The sequence below is a fragment of the Archocentrus centrarchus genome, chromosome 4, assembly GCF_007364275.1.
Source record: "Archocentrus centrarchus isolate MPI-CPG fArcCen1 chromosome 4, fArcCen1, whole genome shotgun sequence".
Lineage (NCBI taxonomy): Eukaryota > Metazoa > Chordata > Actinopteri > Cichliformes > Cichlidae > Archocentrus > Archocentrus centrarchus.
Genome location: NC_044349.1, coordinates 23,909,115 through 23,925,509, shown reverse-complemented (window position 1 = coordinate 23,925,509; position 16,395 = coordinate 23,909,115). Strand labels below are relative to the sequence as shown.

Below are 16,395 nucleotides of genomic sequence, written 5' to 3'. Positions count from 1 at the left end.
TTTGCTCTCAGACTGCTGGCTTACTTGTGGTTCCCAGGATACTTAAGAGTAGAATGGGTGGCAGAGCTTTCAGCTTTCGTGCCCCTCTTCTGTGGAACAGTTTGGACACCCTCTCTATTTTAAGATTAGGCTTAAAAACTTTCCTTTTTGATCAAGCTTATAATTAGGGCTGGACCAGGTCACCATGAACTCTCCGTTAGTTATGTTGCAATAGGCCTAGACTGCTGGGGGCTTCCTATGATGCACTGAGTATTATATGATAAACTGTATGCAGTTAATTGGTAGCTTATCTAAACTTCTGCTGCCAAAAATGAGCAATCAGCACACTCTTCAATGTAGAGCAAATTTTCTAAGGATTCAGAAATACACATAATGACAGGCAGACAGATATTTGGATTGATGATTGGCTGATTGGTTTCATTTCTATACACAAGAAATAATTTTTAAAAATCACACATCAAACAAACTGTTAGGGTAAGCAAATCTTCAAAAATGTAACAATTTAGGATAACTTGACTTTAACTTTCATCACTAGTGCATTGACAGGAAATTATGTAACGTGACAAGAGTGGTGACATCAGGAAAGGTAAGGGGTTTTTAGCTTATGATTTGATAAAAACACTACCTGACAGCTGTACTTGAAGCAGCCTACTTCTGGCTAGAAATGATTACAGCACTGAAAAAATGTGTATCCTCGGGCCAAATGTGTACCTCTCTTTTTTCTTTTCTTTTTTTTTTTTTTTTTTAGCTGATTCTGCAGGTCTGTGGGTGTGTTTCTGTGTGTGGGTGTGTCTGGAAGCTTTCATATACTTGATGGCTTGAGGCTGTGTGTGGGAAAATGAGGGCGGAGCAAACAGCACGAACCTGAGTGTTTGAGCTGCTGCAGGGACGCAGTTGAAGGAGGCGAACCTCGTGCTGGTTGTTTCACTGAAGAGCACAGCAGTCGCTTGGAGAGCGGAGCTGTGCGCTTCCTCCTCCAGCTTTACTTCACCTCCTGGAACTCCAAACGGACAGAAGGAGAGAACCATGATTTCCTTCATGTTTGTGCTCCTCCTCGTTCCACGTGTGTTGTTCTCCTCGACACGTAAGTAACACCAAACTTTGGAGTGGCTGCCTAAAAGTATTTCACCTCATTCCTGTCGGTGCAGCGCGCAGTCAGGAGGGCAGAACTGGCCGCAAAGCAGTGGCCCAACGCAAGAGGGCAAGTTCATGTTCAAACTGTTGTTTAAATTATGCACTAAATTGCAAGAAATCACTTAAACATTGGCTGCTTGCTCTCGTTTTGACAAGATGTCTTTCAGAGGAAGCCAAAGCCTTCATCAGTCTCCAGGGCTGAATTGGGAATGGATACAGGCTTATATTGTGTATTGGTGATTTCGTAATGAACAAGAGATCGCCTATAATATAAAAATAACCTCCTTTTAAGTTTTGTTGATCAGATAAATGTATTTATATCTAATCCATCAAACTAATACCTCACAATCAAAAGAAAAAAAAAATCCAGCATCACAATGAGGCAGTAAAGAACATCATAGAGGAACATGAAAAGTTATATTATTTTGTACTTTATGGCAAAATATATGTTAGACAAATGTATTCAGCAACATTAAAAAAAAAGTCTTGAGCCACTCCTCAGTTTTGTTTTGTTTTTTGTTTGTTTGTTTTTATTTCTGTTTTTGCTTCCAATGAGCCAGACTTTCTTGTAATATTTTTAAAGTGGTCTTTCTGAAGCTCTTTCAAAGTTTTTCTTTGGACACTGGCTGCTTTTTCACTCGTTTTCAGACCAGTCCTTGTACCTGACCTTTTTCAGAGGAATGGGTTTTGTTTGTTAAGCCACTTAACACTGACCTATGAATCATTCAAGCATAAAAAAAAGGCACCTAACTCATGGGATGAACCATGGGATGTTGTGCCTACAGAAAACTTGGCAAAGAACCCGTTTAAAATGATATCTTCAGGCACAAAACATAAAATTTGATCCCTTTTCTTTTGTTGAATCTATGAAAAAGGCCAAACCTAACGCAGTCTGACAGGCATAAAATAGCATTTTTGCACCAATAAAGCCTCATCAGAAATGGTCTCATGGAAGGATGGCTGTCAAGATAGCCACGGAATCAACGGTGAAAAGACTGAAGCATGCCAAATTACACAAGAACTGGACTGAAAATCGGTGGCAACAGGTCTAATGGACTGACAAATCCAAATCTGAAATCTTTTGGTTCAAATCCTTCAAGAAGCCTGGTGAAATATTCTCAAAGAAATTGCGAGAAAGCTTGCCAAAGGGGGGTTAGATTGTATTGAACAAATACTACATTTTTGAGCACGTTTCAATAAATGGTCGCACCTATTTTCTCATTTTCCTAGCAAAATATAAAGGAATGAGGGGTGGCTCAAGACTTTTGCACAGCACTGTAGGTCTACCATGTGTCTCAGATTTTTAACACACCTTAATGTTGACAGTCTTGATTGCGGTGGGGGAAACATTTGGTTACGTCAGTCCTCAGCCTACTTAAAAAAAAATGATTGGAGCCTTTGGCAGTAAAATGAACCCACATGCAATCATTAGGTGCTGCATAATGAGGAAAATGACTGAGGACAAAGCCTATTAGACATGCTTTGTGATGTAGCTGATGAGTTAAATTAAAATAGTGCTCATCTGCACTGTTGCATGTAATTGTGAAGTAGACTGCAGAGAATCATCACAAGACTGCACATAGCCTTCTCAGGTATGTTGTTTACTGTACGCGTAATTCGCATTACGCTTAATATAATTCCCTCTCACCGAGGCCCGCGGGTGATTCTTCAGTCTTCTCATCACTCATAAGTTTTCTTCCCCAAACATTTTCTCTTTACATCATAGATTGGAAAAACTGAAGCGAAACATATGTTGGAAAGTTTATCCGCCGCCCACCTGCAGCATGGTTCATAAAACTCTACACATTAACTCAGATGTCTGTGTGAATAAGGAGCCCAGTGGTGCCATTCAAAGACACAGAAGAGGGGTTTCTCATGGGCATCAATCATAAGGGCAAACTTTATGCCTCAGAGGGGTTGCAGTATGGAAAAGCATTCAAGGATTTTTACCAAGGAACCGGGGTGACCTTTCTGAGTGATCCTGAGGCTCCATAAATCCCCTTCATTACTGGGTCATAAATATGTGCTGAGACGCTGCTGCTTCCCCCTCTCTCTCTCTCTCTCTCTTGCTCTCTCACTCGAATACGTTTTCTTATTGCCGGCCCCCAAATTTTTTGCCTCTAATGATTTCTTGTTATAAATGCTGCAGTTTCACCTCAGGCTCTGCTGGCACGCTGCTGGTTTCAGAAACGCTCAGAAAAACAGCCGCCGAGGACTAAATGCATGATGCTGCTGAAGAAAGCGTACTTAATTATAGTTAAACAATGACTGGCGGGAAGCTAAAAAAAACCCTCAAATTTAAATGTAGTCTCGTTAGGAAAAAGAACATTAGCAAGTTTAAAGGATTTTTCATCTCTGAGGAGCGTTTTTTGTAAACTGCTTAAAATTATTTCAAATTCATGTATCGCCGGGAGGAAGAAAGGGCTGCTTTTCTGAAAACTGTCAATAAAAAAAAAAAAAAAAAAGTTTTAAAGAATCATTTTATTAGTCAGACATGAATGTGGGAATTTGCAACTTTTCTGGTTTAGTGTGTCTGTAAAAATAACTAATTTGAGGAGAATACTGTGGATTTTAGGAACTTGATGAGCATATTTTAATAAAAAATAAATCACTGTGAGAAGTAAAAGTAGATTATAAGATGAAACACTTCATACTAGTTTCGGCTTAAGAGGTTTTCTTGTGTCCAACACCCAGATATGGCAGTGATCTCCCCCCAGGATCCCTTTCTGCGGATTGGCTCCAGCCTGACAGCCACGTGCACACTGAGCCCTGAGCTCGGCCTGCACGCGAGCACCTCGTACTGGACGCTGAACGGAGTGCGTCTGTCCAGTAGCACCTACAGTGTGGTGTCCTCCAGCGTCCTCAGTGTCACCCTTCATGGCCTCAATGGATCGCAGCAGCAGTCCGGAGACAACCTGGTGTGTCACGGAGCGGATGGACACGTCCTGGCTGGTTCTTGCCTCTACGTGGGCAGTAAGTGGAGGCTTTTCGAGTCATTGTGGTGAAAACTGAATGGGTTTTCCAATGCACGACACTGCAGTTGACTTGATAAAATCAGAGTACTTACATGATCAGCTTTATTGGCTCAAGATTAATTTTACAGAACTGCCATTACTGTGAACTTCCATTTACTTACTGCATCTGCCAGTTAGAAGAACAAGCTTACTATTTTTTTTTTATTAATCCCAAAACAGGCAACATGAACCAGGAGATGCAAACTCCTGTAACTTATTTAGGTTAGCTGTCATTAGTGTGCCTAATGAGAAATCTTCATTGGTGCAGGCTATGCTAACCATCATATTAAATAGTTATTTAAAGAGATTAATAATATAAGGAAGGAATAACTTTAATCCTGTTTTTCATTTTTTTTTTAAATTTATTTATTTATTTTTTTTAATTGCTTGTTTTTGTCTTCAGTGGCTCCTGAAAAGCCCGTCAATTTAACATGTTGCTCCCGAAACACGAAGGACTTGAGCTGCCAGTGGAGCCTAGGTGGGCAGGGTGAGACCCACATCCCAACCAAATACACCCTCAAGTACAAATTGAGGTGAGCGCCCCCAGACCTGCTGTCGCAGCTCACAGGTGATCACCTCGTCCAGCAGCCCTCAGGTAGTCTGTATGTGATGCATGTCTGCAGCACATAGTTCACTCAGAGGCTGCAGGGTGCAGTTTTGCTCATGTGCAAGCAGCTAAAAATACTGTGTCTACCTCTGCAGTGGCAAGCGTCAGATTCGGGCTCTGTTTTTGTGTCCAGATGGCACGGGAAAGAGAAGGAGTGTGAAAATTACAGCACAGGAAACCAGCGTTACTCCTGCTACATCCCCCGCAATATCGCCCTCTTCACTCCATATGAGATTTGGGTGGAAGCAACCAATCAGCTTGGCTCAGCTACCTCTGACATCACCACCCTGGACATCCTCGATGTAGGTGAGTGAGAGAAGTTTGAAGTTGTGCATTCACGCTAGAGGTTGATTTAACAGAGATTTCCTTTCTTCTTTGTTTTCCTTTGTGTTATTTATTTTTTGCCCCTCTTGTTTTAGATTTGTCTGCAGATCTTCTGCATATGGCTCGCACACTTCTGTGAGGGAGAGGGGATTTGTTTTTCTGGTTCGCTTTGTCCAACCAGCATTATGAACTCAGGCTGCAACTCTAAGAACTTTTACAACATGAGAGTTTAGCCTAAGCAGATGTCGCTCAGGTGACAGCTTTGCAGGTTTCTGTAATTTACCTTCTGATGTACTTGTCATATTTGTGACAATTAGTCTAGTTCTCATCTGATAGTTTCAGCGAACTGTTACATTTTATAAAGCAGCCTTTGTTATTTCTAGCTGGGCATCCTCTCTCTATTAATCCTCGTTGGACACAGAGGAACAGAAAGCATGGCGGCTGTGAGTGGGTTGGAGGCGAAGGAGGAGCACTGCCATGTGTGTGATGCATTGCACTGCCAGAATACCAGAAACAATGAGCTCTGCTGGCTTAGTTTTCCTCTTTATCTTGAGCTGAGCAAATAAATACGTCAGCTGACCAACAGCGTCACACGCCTGCAGTGAAGAGAGCGAAGGATGTCACAAGCAGCGGGTTACAAATGGAAAGTTTTTTTTTTTTTTGTTTTGTTTTTTTTTTAAACAGGACATTTTAAGTGTTCTTTCTCATGCTGCCATCCTCTTTATTGTCATCTTTCTCTCCTTCAAAGCACTTGAGCTACTCCTTGAACTACTTTGTTGGGGTAAATAAAATGTTTTATTTCAAACTGACTGAGAGGACAGCATGCTCTCACAGTAGGTACAGACTGACCTAAACCGAAGCGCGCACACAGCAACTGGACGACATCAAAACAATTTATTTTCTTTCTCATTTTCTTTCTTTTTCTTTTTTTTCTGTATAAAAAATGAACTGCTTAAATGTAGTACATGCTAATTATTAACATGGCAAATTAGGAACCTCTCAACAAATGGAACGAGCATGTTCAAAGGGGACTTTTTTTCTATCTTTTAATAACAGCAAGTACTCTTCCTATAACATTGTAGCACCTTGAAAAGTTATTATAGTTGGCTGTCAAAAAAATATGTAGACACCAGTGTACATGACTCAGTCACAGTTTTAAAAAAGTGATGGCAACCTTCTTGGGATTAGTTAAAAAAAAAAAATAAATAAAATAAAAATCAGTCAGTCAGTTTATGCGATGTCTCCTTTTTGTTTTTTTTCCCCCAATTTCATCAGTTATCAGAAACAGACTGCATTTAACTTCCAAATTGACCCCACTGAATAGCAGACTGTGTTAATGCCATCTTGGCATAACAAGATTGAAAGTTCATTGCGCTCGGTCACAGTAATTTTGTTTGTGCTGCAGCCTCTAATTGTTTTACCTTAGTGTTACTGTAGCATAACCAAACAGAAATGGCTGTTTTTTATTTTTGGGATATTACTATAGAAAAAAACCAAGGCAAATATTAAATTTGCAGGAGGATGTACATGTTCAAACCTTCTGTTTATGACAGGCAACCAATCAGAATAAGACTGACTTAAAAGTGAGCTGCCTTAGAGGGAGAGGAGCGAAAATGACATCTCAGACCAAAGCCTGGTATAAGACAAATAATCTGTTGTACTTCTTAATTTGCTGCGTGCAAACCTTTCAACACTTTGTGTGTGCAGTGACTACAGACCCTCCTGCCAACGTGCAGGTCAGTCGCGTCGGTGATCTTGAGGACCAGCTGACGGTCCGCTGGGCCAGCCCCCCGGAGCTCAAGGACATCCTGTTTCAGGCCAAATATCAGATACGCTACCGACTGGAGGACAGCGCTGAATGGAAGGTGGTGCACATATTCAAAGACCTGCAGACCGGTCTACACACACTTTCTATGTAGCCAAGGCTGCTTTGGAAATGCGCGAGCATTAAATGATGAACATGAGTTTCTCCTGCTGCTTAAAATGATTAATTAACTTTATATAAGAAGCAGTCAGTAGAAAACAAAACAAAATCAAATCACTATCTCCAGTTGAAGGAGTGTGCAGCGGGACTGCTTGGTACGGCTGCACAGTTTTTCAGGGTAATTGGTGGGTACAGTTTTCAAGTACGCTGGAGAATTTGTCACAGTTCTTCTGTGGATTTCAGCTGCCTCAGTGTCCCAGATGTTAAGATCTGGGCTCGTGTGCAGCAGGACTGATCATTTATGATTCTGGGCCTCAGTTTGAACTCAGAAATCCCTGTTGCAGAACAAATTTGACACCTTTCACATCAGATGTCCTCATTTTCATTTGCACCAACACACGTGAATTGGATCACAGCAGTTTATGCTTCCTAACAGGACAGATATTTATCCCTGATATTTATCTTTGTTTGTTATACTGTGATGATTGTTACCTTATTTATTTTTTTCTGAGCACTGTATTTCTCTTCAGCTGGTGCTGAGGAGTTTCATGGCTTCCTGCTTTTCCTGTAGATCAACTGTCCCTTTTCTATATCCTCATTTTGACTCCTCCCTCAGGTGGTGGATGATGTTGGTAATCTAACATCATGTCGCCTGGCAGGCCTCCAGCCTGGGACGGTCTATTTTGTCCAGGTGAGGTGTAACCCAGTGGGCATCTTTGGCTCCAGGAAGGCTGGCATCTGGAGTGACTGGAGCCACCCGACTGCTGCCTCCACACCCAGCAGTGGTACGCACTTTACAGACGACATGAAATACAGCAGACACGCTTTCCAAGTAAAAACCGTCAGGCCTGGATTTTCTTTTTCCAGACTCTTTGCTTAAATGGCCTTTAAATGCTCCCCAACCATCTGTGATGCCCACAAATCTTGACCGTTCTTTCTGTTTTTTCTAATAATGAACCTTTCATTGCCAATTAAAGCCAAAAAAGGAACAATGTGTCCTTCTTCCCAATTCAACATCCTGAACAAGGAGATCCAAACCGCATGTGACCTAAAAGAAACCAAACCTCAATAGGCTACATACCTTGATAGGGATCTCCAAACAGAGGATTAGAGGGAACGGCAAAGAGCTGGGGGGGGGCATTTGATAGATTTTTGTCATCAGCTTCAAAGATTGATCAAGTTAAAAAGCTGGTTGTCTGTCAGCGGCACACACAGGGCCCATAAAGCTTGAGTGGAAGCAGGTTTGAGAGCTGGAGGAGCAGATAATGAGTTACATAGGTTATGTGGTATTTACTTCCCAGAAGGAGGAAGTCGTTATCGGGCTCTGTTGTTTGCAATAAAGAATTGATGGTGGCAGACGGCAGCAGCCCCCTCTCTGATACTGAGTGTCACTTCCATACATTAAACCTAGAAACAGAAACGGGTCTGAAGTTGATTCCATCATCAGTTTTGTAACGTTGAGCTGCATATAGAGTAACTTTATTTTTATTATATGACCAAATGGATTGGGTTTAGGAGCAAAACAATGGAAGGTGCACTTTAAAGTCTTTGATTGCAAGTAGAATAAATTTGTGATTTTAAAATGTGAATCCAAAGCTTTTCCTTTCTGTTGATCGGGACTCACAGTAACGATTGTTTGAGAGCAGCTTATATCCGTCAGTGTCGGTCCCGCCTGTGAGATTTGGCTCAAAAACATGTAAAGGCTTTGGATTCACTATTTTTTTTTTTTTTTTTTTTTTGCATTTTTGGCCACAGCGGCTTTTGTTAGCAGTGGAGAGAGACAGGAAATGGGGGACGCGAACCTGCGCCGCCCGCACCGCAACGCGGCATATGTATGTGGTTGCCGGCTTCACCACTAAGCCACCCAGGTGCCCTGGATTCACATTTTAATGACAAAATGATTTTACTTGACAAAACCTCTTCAGAAGGCAGTGTCTGTAGTTTTGCTCTGAAATCTGGTTGAATTTAAACTCTGATTGTACGTCAAGGACCTAAAACTGACTCCAAACTCTGCGATTCATCACAAATATTAAAGAAACTTAAGCATGTATAACTTTTAATTGTACCAGTGCTGTGTGCTTATGTTTTTAAAAAGATAAATCTATGCAGACTGATATTCATTATTTTTTATTTTTTTTTAGATTTTTCTTTTAAAGGCCACAACAGTGCCTTGATCTGTCACTCATTTCAAAATCCCATAATATGCAGATGTCTTGAACGTTACATCCAAAATCCCTAAAACATAAATTATAATCTTTAGTGCATACTTTTTTAGCTGTTTTCATCATATATGGAAATGAATATGCAAACTAACAAAAGATGGTTGCACAGTGAAATCAGTGAATTTTAATTCAAGGGAAAATCATAACTACTTGAGCATCTATTAAGAGTTATTAAGAGTGGGGGAAGGCTGATCATTGTTGACCGTGTGGAAGGGAATTGTGGCTTTGTTTGTGTGTGTGTGTGTGTGTGTGTTTTAAAGGTGGCAGCTGATTAAACAAAAAAACATCTTCCACTATTTTAAGAAGTGCAGCAGAAACATGTTGGTCACATCTTTAATGACACCTTACCTAGCAAGCAGCCACTTCACCATCTACAAACACTTGTCCTAATTGTAACCTTGATGCTGTCCTTTCATCTTCCCTCGTACTTCCTTCACTGTGTCTCTCTTCCTTTGTCTCTTTACCCCCCACCCCACCCCTTCATCCCCCACGCTCCTTTATTCTCCCAGAGCGGCTGCAGAGCGGCTCATGTGATCCTAAGACCGGTGAGCAGAACTCCACCCTGCGGCGGGAACTCAAGCAGTTCTTCGGCTGGGTCCGCAAGCATGCGTACGGCTGCAGCGGCATGTCAATGAAACTGTACGATCAGTGGAGGGTGTGGCTGCAGAAATCACAGAAATCTCGCAAGCAGGTAGGTAAGCACAATCTCTCTATTCACCGTCTCCGCCGTGCTGCCCTCACAAGCGCAGACGCAGTTGCTGCATCAACATCCTGAGCTGAATTTCCAACCCGGCCTCTGTTATATCATATGGTCAGCATCTTTACAAACACAAAGGGGAAAGACTTCTCTTGAACTGGTTCTGTGAAGTTTCAGTCTGTACTTTATGATCGGGTAAAATGTGCGGTTAAGACTTTACAGGCCCAGAGGTGGAAGCATAAAAGTAGATATGCACTCAGTCAAGCACTCTGATTTTATTACATATTTAATGAGTGGACTTCTGATCTTCATCTGATAGCCACAACAAAGAGAAATGAACATGTAAATGTAATTAACAGCCTTCAGTAATGTGTTCCTTTTGTGTTTTGTTTTCTCTTGGCGTGAGCATCCCCCTTTCACAAAAATAACTCAGGCCAAATGGCACGCAAAGCCTCAGGATCTTCTGTGTTTATGTGACTTTGTGAAGAGTTCAGATCCTCCAGCCACATCCTCTGATGCTCAGTCCTTGAACTCAGAGAAACCTTCAGTCTACCTGACTCGATTAGCTCAGCAGTGCCTGGATTTTTTTGTGCTTTATAGGGCATGAGCTGCCGTCTGAATAATGTCTTTGTTCGCAAAGTGTGACAGGTTCCCATTGATTAGAGAGAGAGAGAGAGGCAGCAAGAGGTAACACGGTGAATGAGAAAGAGGTAAAGCAAAGAGAAAGTCAGAGAAATTGTGATTAGTGGAGTTAACTTTTCCCCCTAGTTGAATTATCCTGGTAAGAACCATCTGCTTTTGTCTCTTCAGATTTTACAAGAAGATAATTCATAGGACACACACTCAGCGTGACTGTGGCGTTTAATTCAAGATGTGCATCAAGAAACACTGACAGATAACTGGTCCAGAGGGTCCCTGCTGCGTGAGAGGTCCAACTCCCACCTGAGGGATGCTGCAGTTTGTGCTCACGAGTTTGATTTTTAAAAGGCCTAGGTGGGAGATAACTGAACTGGGACAATGCAGCCTTTTATGCTGCTTCCACAGTCCAAACTTTATATGTCTGTTAGATCTGTTTGCAATAACACATCAATGCCTTCAAAAACTGCAAATTTATACTTGAAAGTGTTCAAACTTTTTTTTTTTTTTTTAACTGAATGTAAGAAACACTTTTCTGGAAGCAGATCATATTGTGCGAAATTAACATTTTAATGGCAGTTCACGGCTTTCATTTTCACCATTATATTAGAATGAGCACACAGTTCAAAGAACTAAATGAATTTGTGGCATCATGAAGGGGCAAATGTCAGAATACTGTTTCTTTTTTTTTTTCCAGTTGTTTAAAGTCTTGGTGGTTGAGTCCTTTTAACATGTACACTAGATTGACTCAAAATATTGTAGTTGCTTATATTTTTGTAATCCAAGTGGATAGTTTTCTGTCTAGCATCTACTTTTTCTGTGCATAATGTAAAGTGTAGTACAAGTTGATTTATTAAGAGCAAAGCTTGTCTTGTAATATGTCTTAATTAAAAAAAAACAATAATACAAAGAGCTGGAAAGCATCTCAAATATTTTATTTACACATTTCATTACAACATGAGCAGATTTCTTTTTTGAGACCTAAAGTAAACAAATGCCTACAGACACAAACACACAGACACAGCCTGAAAGTGAAAAGCCCCCCCTCGGGGAGGAATAAGACTGCAGCAGTGAGCAGGGTGGAGCCAGAGGGGAATCGATAAGCGCAGCTTTAGGGGTCCAAGATGGAAGTTGCAGCAGAGCAGCTGTCTTGTGATGTGAGGTTTGTGCGGGGCCTCCTGGGAGTGAGATGTCAATCGCACTCCTCTGAATCATATTTAAAGTCCTGCATGATCTCACTCAGTGCCTCTTTGTTCTTGATGATCCTGGATAAGGAGGGAACGCTGCACATTTAGTTGGAATCGACAGATTAAAAAAAAAAAAAAGTAGCACAACACTAAGAGTTCTTTTGAAAAGACATTAAACTGCAGTTGTTACAAAGGATTATCGGATAAATTAGAAGAAGCAAATGAGCCTCTCAGCAGTTCTGCTGCCAGCAGCAAGTTGATGATGGGTGAGTGAATGAATGGGTCAGCAGGGAGCCAACACAGTAAACTGAGGGGTGGTAATAGCAGCTCTTACTTGTGCTTGATCTCCTGAATCTGTTCTTGACAGCTTTCATCCTCCGGGTGATCCTGGGCCTGCTGCTTGGCCAGCTGCAGCTTAGCTGTCTGAGAGGGCACATCAGATAAGATTTATGCAAACCACTCATCAGCAGAGGATGGAGAAAAGATGGATGATTAACTCAGAGATAATGGAACCTTTATAACATTACTGGAAGAAAGGGAGGAATTATAGAGGAATGTAAACCTTTATACAAAAGAACAAAGCATTTCTGAACACCAGATGTACAAAAAGTGGATGTCAGTGTAAGAATGTGGGAACACCGAGGTGGTTACATTTTAACACCGGTCAAACTATCCAACTATGAGGAGAGTCACAGACAGCAGCTTTCGAGTCACTGAACTCGAGGGAAACCACTTAAAACATGTAATATGTTAAAAGTTACTTGTAGCCAGTCAAAGATTGTATCACTTTGTCCAACAGCAGCTCCAAATCCATCATTTACTAGAATCTTAACTCACAAAAACCTAAGCACAAGTTTCTTGGAGCATCACACAAAACACCAAACACAGTCAAGAGACCCAGTTCAGTGGCTCGAAATGGTGGAGGTGAAGCTTACTGACAGCGACCAGCTACAGCTGTGTCAGCACAAAACGTCAAAGCAGCCGCATCCCTAACTGAAAACATTGTGGTATCATTGTTACAAAGGTTTTCTTCTTCTTCCCTGTAGTGGGCTGTATCAAATTATTTTTTTAATTACGGAAGTTTGGCATTTTGACACAGGATGTCTGACTTGCTTCTGGAGCTGGCCTCACATGCTCACATGGCTCAACACTCAAAAGGCCATATTTTTTATATATATATATATATATATATATATATATATATATATATATATATATATATATATATATCCCTTCAGAAGCATTTCTCAATTTTACTCCATCAGTAGTGTAAACTCAAAGATTTATAACATGACCTGCTTGCCTGCAAACTCATAGTTGGGAAATCTGGTTTCAGCTGAAGAACAATTGTGAAATGTTTCATTTAAAAAAAAATCTGCCTCCTTGTGGTGAAACAGTGGACTTACATCAAGCGCTGAAAAATGTTTGAAACCTCTACGGCAGCTACAGTGGGTTCCTTCAACTAAGCTTTGTTAATAGCTATAAAGCAATACTTGTAACATGTTTACATATTTTAACACTGTCTTAGAGAATTAAATGATATAAAAGACACAATAAATAAAGCTGTCCCGTTTGAAAATTACTCAATTTACTTTTTTCTTAAATTATATATAAATTCAAGAAGCTTTCTGATTTCTGACATGATTGTGTCTTTATTGACATTGTTCATAGCAGGAACTCTAAGGTACACCATCAGTGACTCATTTACTAAAGTATTGGGTTTTTTTTTATTAATTGGTCAGAAATTAGTGGAAAGTGCAGCTTTTAGACAAACAGGATAATGCAAACTTGTCTTTACTGTCATTGCTTACTGGCATGCATAGTTGCTTGCCAAAGGCCCATTCTGTGCCAGGAAAAACCCCTGCCCAACAAAGAGCTAAATCAAACCACGCAGATGCATATTTATTTTATAGACTCTCCTAGACTTATACACTTCTAATTCAATCTAAAAATGTACCCATACAAAACATGTTTACATACCAGTTCAAGTTTCTCCTTCTCTTTGCTCTGCAGCTTCTCAATGTGCTCAGAAAGGTCTGGTCTGTCAAACTCGTGGTGCAGCTTCCCCTTGATCTCCAGCACTTCCTTAGAGATGCCGCAGAAAGCCTGCGTTATCTCATGGACCAGCTGCCTGTAGTGGTCGAAGTCATAATGGGGCCCTGTCCTCAAGTAGGCCTCGTGTCCCCTGGAACATATTCAGCAGCCATCACAAAAAAACAACGGGGATGGGGGGGTGGTGGTGCAATGACTCATTTGATACAGATTTCTTTTGTTTGTGTGATTTGAATGATGTGATCGCTGAAGATGGGGGGGGGGGGGGGGGGGGGGGGGGCTGTAAATGTGTGTATTAAACAGCAGCACAAGTCATTACTAGATTCAAACATACTCTTCAAAGAGTCGATAGGTTTCTACTCGCTCGGACTGAAGATGATAAAACCTCTGGATCAGAGCTTTAAAGTCTGAAGGCACCTAAAGAAATGAGACACGTGAAAGGAAAGTTAGCACTCAGCTGTAGGATGGCCTGGTTAACCCTCCTTTTTGCCTAAATTAAAATATAGTACTTATGTCAGGTCACAGGAGATTCTAACACCGTTAATCACACTGAATTCAGAAAGACTGGTTTAAAAATATGAAGCAACATTTTCTCATTTCAACATAACATTTTAAGAGATTATATTTGCATTTGTGCAAGTGTCTGTGTATCATCCGTCTATTTTCAAACTGTGCATGTTTTCTGCGCACAGGTCTCTCTTGGAAGAGTTCCATATCTCAACGAGACAATCAGTTTAAATAAAGGATTTAAGGAGTTATCTTACTGTATTTTGAAGATTAACTTAACATAAATTCACCCAAGTTTCATTACTATTACAATAATACTGCAGCCTATCTTGTCAACGACACGCTCACCAAAGAGAGTTTTGGCTTCTCTGTTTTGAAATAACAAACACAAAAGAAAAATTTTAATTTGTACTCGTACTTTTTTTTTTTTAACATTGCAGCGCAGTTGTTTGGTTGTAAATATTTTCTGTCAAGACTAACTAAACAAAAAAAAAAAAGGACTGTTTTGACTCCTGATTTAGCCACATTTAACTTACAGCAGCATTAATGCTTCACTAGCTAGGGGTTCGTCAGTTATCATTAGCTTGGTTAGCTTAGCACACGTGAGAGCAATGGCTTTTCGAGTCTGCGAAGTTAACCTGTAGCATGAAATAAGATACTCACCATGGTGGCCTGCGATAAAACACTGGGACTGACTTTCCACGGTTTATAATGGTACCATTTTTATAATTTATTTAAAACAAATAAATAAAAAACATGCCGCTTTCCTCCTGTATGTGATTCAGCAGCCTGACCCGGAAATGACGAGGCTACGTTTGTAAACAGCTGGTTTTCAAAATACTAGCATTTAACTTCTGTGTCCTGTATTGAATGGAGACACCTAAACTTTGTTTGAAAGCGAGGTTAACATAAAATAACATAAAAAGGAGAGTTTCTTTTTTTTTTTCTTAATTCTCACTAGACCTCTTCTCTGGAAGACATACACAAACAAGGCAGGAGGTCATTCACACACGCAAGAAAGAAAACAAATAAAAGAAATAAACAGATACAGCGACAAATTTCCCATGCCCAAATGCAGATACAATTTCTTCACAAAATTTTGAGTGTTTAAACTGCCTCGTAATATTTTTTAAAATTATCCAACTTTTCCATCTTCTATACATTTGGTAATTTATAAAAGAGCTGTGAAAAAATATTTGCCCTTTCCTTGAATGAGCTGTGATTAACCACATTTTTTGGAAGGTTGAGTTCAGTTTCACTACCACACCCATGCCTGATTGTTGTCAGACCTGTTAAACCAAGAAATCGTTTAAAAAGAACCTGCCTGACAAAGTGAAGTAGGCTAAAATATCTCAAAAAGCAACACATCATGCCACGATCTAAAGAAACTCAAGAACAGCTGAGAAACAAAGTCACTGTCATCTATAAGTCTGGACAGCATTACAGAGCCATTTCTAAGGCTTTGGGACTCCAGCCAACCACAATGAGGGCCATTGTCCACAAATGGAGAAAACAGTGGTGAACCTTCCCGGGAGTGGCCGGCCTACCAAAATTACTCCAAGAGCTCATTGATGACTCATCCAGAAATTCACAAAAGAGCCCAGAATTTCATTAAAAAGAACATCATACCAACAGTCAAACATAGTGGTGGTAGTGTGATGGTTTGGGGCTGTTTTGCTGCTTCAGGATCTGGACAACTTGCCGTAACTGATGGAACCATGAATTCTGCCCTCTACCAGAAAATCCTGAAGAAGAATGCCCAGCCATCAGTTCACACCCTGAAGCTCAAGTGCACTTGGGTTATGCACCAGGACAATGATTCAAAACATACCAGCAAGTCCACCTCTGAATGGCTAAATAAATAAACAAACAAACAATCAGGTTCTTGAGTGGCCTTGTCAAAGTCTGGACTTAAATCTTAAACAGGCGGTTAATGCTTGAAGACCCTCCAATGTGGCTGAATTAAAATAATTCTGCAAAGAAGAGTAGGCTGAAATTTCTCCACAGCAATGTGAAAGACTCATCACCAGTTATTGCAAATCCTTCCTGCCTAGGGTGGAACAACCAGTTATTAGGTTTAGGGGGCAGTTA

The 16,395-nt window shown here is 40.6% G+C and overlaps 2 protein-coding genes across 3 annotated transcripts; one reads left to right on the top strand and one right to left on the bottom strand.

The window, feature by feature from the left end:
* The first annotated feature begins 904 nt into the window (after window positions 1-904).
* Window positions 905-11,413, top strand: crlf1b (cytokine receptor-like factor 1b). 2 transcript variants are annotated; one of them, XM_030727951.1, is made up of 8 exons: window positions 905-1,084; window positions 3,829-4,107; window positions 4,552-4,681; window positions 4,889-5,061; window positions 6,787-6,944; window positions 7,620-7,788; window positions 9,735-9,916; window positions 10,733-11,413. In XM_030727951.1, the coding sequence occupies exons 1-8, from the start codon at window positions 1,027-1,029 to the stop codon at window positions 10,754-10,756; spliced, it is 1,173 nt and encodes a 390-aa protein (XP_030583811.1). In that variant the 5' UTR covers window positions 905-1,026; the 3' UTR covers window positions 10,757-11,413. The 2 variants fall into 2 exon arrangements, with proteins under 2 accessions (XP_030583811.1, XP_030583812.1); XM_030727952.1 differs by having other exon boundaries at window positions 9,735-9,920.
* Window positions 11,414-11,472: 59 nt separating this feature from the next.
* rex1bd (required for excision 1-B domain containing) lies at window positions 11,473-15,106 on the bottom strand. The gene is made up of 5 exons (XM_030727918.1): window positions 14,968-15,106; window positions 14,132-14,214; window positions 13,726-13,930; window positions 12,080-12,168; window positions 11,473-11,823 (listed from the first exon to the last, which is right to left on the bottom strand). The coding sequence occupies exons 1-5, from the start codon at window positions 14,968-14,970 to the stop codon at window positions 11,751-11,753; spliced, it is 453 nt and encodes a 150-aa protein (XP_030583778.1). The 5' UTR covers window positions 14,971-15,106; the 3' UTR covers window positions 11,473-11,750.
* Between the last annotated feature and the right edge of the window lie 1,289 nt (window positions 15,107-16,395).

Excerpts from the sequence above, each read along its gene's own strand:
- rex1bd (XM_030727918.1), bottom strand. Across the intron at positions 12,169-13,725 it reads AGAAGGAGAAACTTGAACTG|ACAGCTAAGCTGCAGCTGGC; the intron begins GTATGTAAACAT and ends GTGCCCTCTCAG. Across the intron at positions 11,824-12,079 it reads ATTCAGGAGATCAAGCACAA|GATCATCAAGAACAAAGAGG; the intron begins GTAAGAGCTGCT and ends CTCCTTATCCAG.
- crlf1b (XM_030727951.1), top strand. The coding sequence starts at position 1,027 with ATGATTTCCTTCATGTTTGTGCTCCTCCTCGTTCCACGTGTGTTGTTC. Across the intron at positions 6,945-7,619 it reads AGGACAGCGCTGAATGGAAG|GTGGTGGATGATGTTGGTAA; the intron begins GTGGTGCACATA and ends CTCCTCCCTCAG. Across the intron at positions 9,917-10,732 it reads CACAGAAATCTCGCAAGCAG|ATTTTACAAGAAGATAATTC; the intron begins GTAGGTAAGCAC and ends TTGTCTCTTCAG.